The sequence below is a fragment of the Vicia villosa genome, unplaced genomic scaffold, assembly GCF_029867415.1.
Source record: "Vicia villosa cultivar HV-30 ecotype Madison, WI unplaced genomic scaffold, Vvil1.0 ctg.001537F_1_1, whole genome shotgun sequence".
NCBI classification, from domain to species: domain Eukaryota; kingdom Viridiplantae; phylum Streptophyta; class Magnoliopsida; order Fabales; family Fabaceae; genus Vicia; species Vicia villosa.
The window spans coordinates 239,322-247,079 of NW_026705657.1; the positions used below are offsets into that span (position 1 = coordinate 239,322).

Genomic DNA, 7,758 nt, shown 5'->3' on the forward strand with positions numbered 1-7,758 from the left:
GGTACCCGAGAAAGAAGCGGGAAATGCAGGTATACCGCGGCAGCAGATAATGCAACAGATGCAACAGCAGAATCAGATGATGATGCAGATGATGCAAGGTATACACGGGCAACAACCTCCTGCTCTAGTTCCCGTTCCACCAGTTGCAACTGGACCAGATTTTCATGCTTTCTTCAGAATGAATCCTCTAGAATTCGTGGGCGGTCTAGATTCGGTATTGGCTCATGATTGGTTGGCTGGAATGGAGAGAGTGTTTCAGGCCATCCAATGTACTGAAGAGGAGAAGGTTATCTTTGCAACTCAGAAAATGACAGGACCTGCTGCTAGGTGGTGGAAGACGGCATCTACAATCTTCACTACCCAAGGGATTCCTACGGACTGGCAACACTTCAAAACAACATTTTCGGAGAAGTACTTTCCTAACAGTGTGCGGACTCAGAAAGAAAGAGAATTTTAGAACTTCAAGCAAGGCAACATGTCCGTTTCGGAGTATGCTGAGAAGTTTGAAGACCTGGCTGATTACTCCCGACAGGCTGCCTATGCTCAGGATGAACTATGGAAGATTGATCAGTTCATGATGGGACTAAGGGCGGACATTGCTCATAGTGTATTACAGAGAGAGTTCACCATTTATGCTGAGTGTTTGAGGCAATACTATATTGCTGAAAACAGTTTGAAGAGGGTTCAAGAAGAGAGAAATCAGAACAAGACAAGTTTTAGAGAGCAAGGAAGATCAGGACACTATCTGAAGCCCCGCAACTTTCCGACAAAGAAGAAGCAAAATCATGGTGACCAGTCATCTATACCTCATCAGTGTGATAAATGTAAGAGAAGACGTCGTGGGGATTGTAGGCCTTTTGGAGCTGCTTGCTATAAGTGTGGTGAAATGGGCCATATGGCTAGGCATTGTCCAAAGAAGAAAGCTCCTGAGAAGACCGCAGGTCGTGTGTATACCTTGGATGCAAGGAAAGCGAAGGGAAACAACTATCTCATTGCGGGTACGTGTTACGTAAACAACCAACCTTTGTGTGTTTTAGTTGATTGAGGGGCTACGCATTCTTTTATCTCTATAGAGTGTGTTTACCGACTTGGGTTGGAAGAAACTCCTCTACCTGATCCTATGGTCATTTCCTCGGCTACGGATGATTCTGTGGAAGCTCGGCTAGTTTGCAAGGATTGTTTTGTATCTTTTAATGACCGTGATTTTCCGATCGATCTGAATTGCTTACCTCTCAAGAGAATCGATGTCATTCTTGGAATGGATTGGTTATCTCCTAATTCAGTGTATATTGGCTGCAAGGAGAAGGCTATATTCATTCCTGCAGAAGAGACTACCTCCGATGATGCAATTACCAAGTTAATTGAAGGTACAATCATCACGGTTAACTATCTCTTTTCTCAAGAAAGATCCTTTCTTTTAGTTCTTTCCAAGGAGCCTTCGGTAAGGATGGAATTGTCTGAGATTCCAGTGGTGTGCGAATTTCCTGATGTATTCCCTGAGGACATCACTTCTCTTCCTCTAGAAAGAGAAGCGGAATTCTCGATTGACCTCGTTCCTGGTACTGCCCCTGTCTCTATAACTCCGTATCGGATGTCCCCTATCGAACTCAGAGAATTGAAGATCCAGTTAGAAGAACTCCTAGCTAAGCATTTCATTCAGCCCAGTGTTTCTCCATGGGGAGCTCCTGTTCTCTTGGTGAAGAAGAAGGACGGAAGTATGTGTTTGTTTATCGATTACCGTCAACTGAACAAGGTTACCATAAAGAAAAAAATATCCCTTGCCACGGATTGACGACCTCCTAAATCAATTGAAAGGAGCCAGTGTGTTCTTGGAGATTGATCTTAGGTCGGGGTATCATCAGATTCGGGGGAAGAGCTCAGACGTTCCCAAGATTGCATTCAGAACTCGGTATGGTCATTACGAGTTTTTAGTTATGCCTTTTTGTGTGAGTAATGCTCCGGCTGTTTTCATGGACTACATGAATCGAATATTCCAACCGTATCTGGATCAGTTTGTGGTGATCTTCATTGACGATATCTTGGTGTATTCTCATTCTCTAGAAGAGCATAAAGAGCATTTGTAGATCGTGTTGTCTACTCTTCGAGAGAAGCAATTGTACGCCAAGCTTAGCAAGTGCGAGTTCTGGTTATCAAAAGTAAGTTTCCTTGGTCACGTCATTTCTGGGGGAGGCGTGGCAGTAGACCCTTCAAAGGTAGAAGCGGTATTGAATTGGGACCGACTGAAGAGTGTAACGGAGGTTCGAAGTTTCTTAGGGCTAGCCGGTTACTATCGGAGGTTTATCATGGGATTTGCTAAATTGGCCTTACCATTGACGAAGCTTACCCGGAAGGAAGTTGCTTTTGAATGGGACTCCGAGTGTGAGCAAAGTTTCCAGAAGCTTAAGGAGAAGTTGACTTCTGCACCGGTATTGGTGATTCCTGAACCAAACCGATCGTACGAAGTATTTTGTATTGCGTCTAAGAAAGGGTTAGGCGGAGTGTTGATGCAATACGGTGAAGTCGTGGCTTATGCATCTCAGCAGTTGAGATCTCATGAGGAGAATTATCCTACCCACGATCTTGAGCTTGCTGCAATAGTCTTTGCGCTTAAAGTGTTGCGACATTACTTGTATGGAGTCCACTTTGAAATGTTCAGTGATCATAAGAGACTAAGATACTTTTTTTGATCAGAAGGAGTTGAACATGCAACATAGAAGATGGATGGAGTATCTTAAGGATTATGACTTTGAACTGAAATACTATCCAGGGAAGGCTAATAAAGTAGCAGATGCTTTAAGTAGGAAGGAATTTCGGGTTGCGGAGTTGATGATGTTAGAACATGGTTTATTAGAGAAGTTCTGAAACCTTAACCTTCAGTTCGAATGGATGCCCAACGGTGTTCTGCTTAGCAATTTGAGCATCGTGAACAAGCTTTGGGAGACGATCCGGTTAGCTCAGGAATGTGATGCAAAGTTGCAAGCGGACGAGAACCTTCCTTATTTTTGTAGGGCACCGGATGGAATCCTTTTGTTTCATCAGAGAGTTTGTGTACCAAATGATCCTGAGTTAAAGCGTCTAATCCTTGACGAAGCGCACAAGAGTAAATTTTCTATTCATCCCGGTTCGACCAAAATGTATCAAGATTTGAAGAAGAACTTTTGGTGGCCAGGAATGAAGAAAGAAATTGCAGAATACGTGGCGCAGTGTTCTATCTGTCAACGGGTTAAGATTGAACATCAGAGGCCAGGAGGGATGTTGCAACCTCTGGAGATACCAGTATGGAAATGGGACTCTATCTCTATGGATTTCATTGTGGGATTACCCCGTGCCCGAGGTGGATACGATTCTATATGGGTGATGTAACGCCCGTAAATGTGTTTTTCTGATTAATTGTGATGTTTGCTACATTTTCCTAATTTTACCGTTTTCGAGTCGAGTCAGTCGGTAAATATTAATTATGTTAATATTTTACTTATTACTTTCCATGTGTGTAATTATTATGTTTTGGGTGTTAATTGGTTAGAATTAATGTTTAGTGACATTTGGGCCAAAATTAGAATTTATGAAAGTTGAGTGGGGGAAAATGAGAAGTAGAGAAATAGAAAGAGATATTTTGATATAGAGAGAAAAAGAGATATTTTGAGATAGTAAGAAAGAAAGAGAACTTGGGAAGAGAAGAGAAAGAAGAGAAAAACAAAGAGAAGAAGAGAGTTGTAGAATCCAAACCAAGCTAGAGCCAAGAATCCAACCAAGGTAAGGGGGATGAATATAGTTTATCTTGATTGTATGGTTCTTGTAGTTTTGTATGCTTGTTCTTGTTCTTCCTCTTTTCCAAGCTTGTTCAACAATGGCAAATTGTGTGTTTTGTGAGTTTTGAAGATATAAACTTGATTTTATGGTGTGTATGTGTGCTATGATGATAGATATTCCCATGGATCATGTTTGTTTGTCATTTCTCCATGTTTTCTTGCTTATGAAGAAATTTAGGTCAAAGACAATGTGTGATGATCCAACCATATGATAATCATGGATTAGGTGTATATATAGCATGTTTGTGTTGTATTGGGGTTAGGATGAAGGTTTAAATAGGTTTTGAATGGGTTAGAGGGGGCTGAGACGGTCTGTTGCAGAACTGGTTTTTCTGGGTTTACGCAGGTCCGCTGAGCGGAGGGGGGCCCGCTGAGCGGAGGTTCTTTTGCAGGAAATCTCTGTCTGGGTCCGCTGAGCGGAGGTTCTGTATTTTTGTTTGGTGATTCCCTGTCTGGGTCCGCTGAGCGGAGCTCAAGCGGACTGTGTGAAATTTTGTTTTCCAAACTTTGTTTTGTTGTATCTTTTGAACCGTAGGTCGTTTCTACGCGCCGTTTGAAGTATTATGAGAACCCTTGAGTATACTTTATGATAAAGAGGAGTGTGTTGGTGGTTGAATGATTTTTCATAAATGTATTTTGTGAAATGATATTTGCTAATCAAGTATGTTTTGACGGTATACGTGTGCTGTGTGAATATGAACGCCTGAGTGGCAATTTTGATGATGTATCCGTGTAGAATAATATAACCGGTGTGATGTAGATATGTGACCGAGTTATATTGTTGTTGTTGTTGTTATGTAATTGAGTCGTTTGTATGCACAGCATGACATTTCATTACGTTAATGGCGGAATGCTATTAACAGGTGGCCTGAATTGGCAATTATTACCAGTGGGAGCTTAATGCTCAGTAAAAATGTGTATTTGCCCGAGTGGCAAGAGGTCATCAGTGGGGGCTAGATGCTCGATGACGGTTAGTCGTAGCTTACTGCTCGACAAAGGTGTATTTTCCTTAGGGAAAGAAGTCCCAGCATAATGCTCGGCAAGGTGTATTTGTCATAATGACAAGGAGGAGTTTTACTCCGGATTTGGTACCACATGCATACGCATAGTCGAGTCTCATTCATCATCTTCGGTCTTTATAATTTATGTTATCATCCATGTACCGCATTACTTATATATTGATTGTGGTTGACTTATTGGATTATCTTGTTATATGATTCTTAATGATATTGTGGGCATTACTATATTGATCATGCTTTCATTATGAATTGTATTCTCACCCTTCTGCCTTAATGTTACCTACTCGTGGGTAATGTGCAGGTGATCCGCAAGTGTAGGTGCTCTCTTTGTAGTCGTCCGTTTTGGTGTCGTCCGCTCATGATACGTAACACCTAGGGGGGGATCGAACACTTATTTTGTAGATAATGCTTATAGGATCCTTTTGACGTATATTTGATCCTTTTTATGCATTCGTATTATGTATTTTGGATACCTTCTCATGCGATGTATTTTGGAAGAATGTTGCGGATATTTTTTTTACCGATGCATTTATATAAGTATGAATACATTCAGGTGTTTATGTGTATCCGTCCTCTTGATTATTTGTGTTACGCATCTTTTGCGAGTACGTTATGTTTGGTTATGTGGTTACTTAAGTGTAACGCCCTAATTGTTTTTATGAATTTAATTTTTATACTCTGATATTTGTACCCATATGCCTGGGTAGAATTGGGGTGTTACATTAGTGGTATCAGAGCGGGTTGGTCTTGTCCGACCAAGTGTCGTGTCGTTTGGTCTAACAATTCTTGTGTTATTTTTTGGGCTTACTTCTCTTGGTGTTATTGTGAAGTTTAGAGATGGCTGGACGTAACGACGCTGCTATTGCTGCTGCATTGCAAGCTATGGCTGAAGCTATGCATACGGATGAGAATGCAAGGTCTCGGAGTTTAGCGACTTTCCAGAGGGAGAATCCTCCTGTGTTTAAGGGAACGCATGACCCCGAGGGAGCCTTGACTTGGATGAAGGAGATGGAGAGGATCTTTCGTGTGATGGATTGCACGCTAGAGCAGAAAGTCAGGTATGGCACTCATCAGTTAGCTGTGGAGGCTGATGATTGGTGGCTGGAGACTTTGGCAAGGTTAGAAGCAACCGGTGAAGAGATTTCCTGGACGGTGTTCAAGAGGGAGTTTTTGAGGAAGTATTACCCGGAGGATGTCCGTGGAAAGAAAGAGACTGAGTTTCTGGCTTTGGTTCAAGGCAGCATGTCTGTGTCTGAATATGCGGCCAAGTTTAATGAACTTGTGAAATTCTACCCGCACTTTGTTGGTGAGGGAGCAGAATTTTCTAAGTGCATTAAGTTCCAGAATGGGTTACGTTCTGATATCAAGAAGGCGGTAGGGTATCAGAAGATTCGGGTGTTTCCAGATTTGGTGGACAGCTGTAGGATTTATGATGAGGATAATAGTGCTCATCTTAAGGTGATTAATGAAAAGAGGAACAAAGGTCCGCAGAATCGTGGGACGCCGTATGATGGAGGGAAGGGTAAGCAAAAGATGAATTATGGACCAAGGTTTAGTGGGGGAGATGCTCCTGCTAAGATTGTATGTTTTAAGTGTGGTAAACCTGGCCACAAAAGTAATGCCTGCTTTAGTGACGCAAAGAAATGTTTCAAGTGTGGAAGGGTAGGACATGTGTCATCCGACTGTGCATCCAAAGGAGTTGTGTGTTTTAACTGTGGTGAAGAGGGACACATGAGCGGTCAATGTCAGAAGAAGAAAGTTCAAGCTGGTGGGAAGGTGTTTGCTTTGGCTGGAACTCAGACGGACAAGGGTGATCGACTGATCAGAGGTACTTGTTTTATTAATGGCATTTCTTTAATTGCTATTATTGATACGGGTGCTTCGCATTGTTTTATAGCCGATGATTGTGTTAAAAGATTAGGTCTTGTTCTATCTGATTTGGGTGGTGAGATGGTTATCGATTTACCAGCAATGGGGTCGGTGATTACTTCTTTAGTCTGTAAGAATTGTCCGGTATCAATCTTCGGTAAGGACTTTACTGTTGATTTGATTTGTTTGCCGATGAGCGAGTTAGACGTGGTTCTGGGAATGGATTGGTTGATGAATAATCGTGTCCATACCGATTGTTATCATAAGTTGGTGAGGTTTCCATTTCTTGAGAAGAATGTGGGATTTGATGTCTTATCTACCAAGGAGTTGAATCGACTGTTAGAAGATGGGGCACAATTGTTTGGTGTGTTTACATCATTGACTGTGGAGAGTCGAGCTGCAGTTGGGGATTTTCCAGTAGTGCGAGAATTTCCCGAAGTGTTTCCTGAAGACTTTTCTGATGTGCCGCCAAAGAGAGAGGTGGAGTTTTCCATAGATCTAGTTCCTGGTACGAGGCCCGTTTCTATGGCGCCGTATAGAATGTCGGCATCAGAGTTAGTGGAATTAAAGAAACAATTGGAAGAGTTGCTAGCAAAACATTTTGTGAGGCCTAGTGTTTCACCATGGGGAGCTCCAGTTTTGTTGGTAAAGAAGAAGGATGGGAGCATGAGGTTGTGTATTGATTATCGTCAGTTGAACAAGGTGACGATTAAGAATAAGTATCCGCTTCCTAGGATTGACGACTTGATGGATCAGTTGGTGGGAGCCAGTGTGTTTAGCAAGATTGATTTAAGATCTGGTTACCATCAGATTCGGGTGAAGGAAGAAGATATTCAGAAGACTGCGTTTAGGACTCGGTACGGACATTATGAGTTTTTGGTGATGCCGTTCGGAGTTTCTAATGCACCTGGTGTGTTTATGGAGTACATGAATCACATATTCCATGATCAGTTGGATAAGTTTGTTGTGGTCTTCATAGATGACATCTTGATTTATTCTAAGTCTCCGGAAGAGCATGAGGAGCATTTGCGTGTTGTGCTACAGGTTTTGAAGGAGAAGCA

At 42.1% G+C, this 7,758-nt stretch overlaps 1 protein-coding gene across 1 annotated transcript; it reads left to right on the top strand.

The window, feature by feature from the left end:
- Positions 1 to 475: 475 nt before the first annotated feature.
- LOC131635724 (uncharacterized) lies at positions 476 to 2,084 on the top strand. The gene is made up of 3 exons (XM_058906368.1): positions 476 to 998; positions 1,074 to 1,715; positions 1,816 to 2,084. The coding sequence occupies exons 1-3, from the start codon at positions 476 to 478 to the stop codon at positions 2,082 to 2,084; spliced, it is 1,434 nt and encodes a 477-aa protein (XP_058762351.1).
- The last annotated feature ends 5,674 nt before the right edge of the window (positions 2,085 to 7,758 follow it).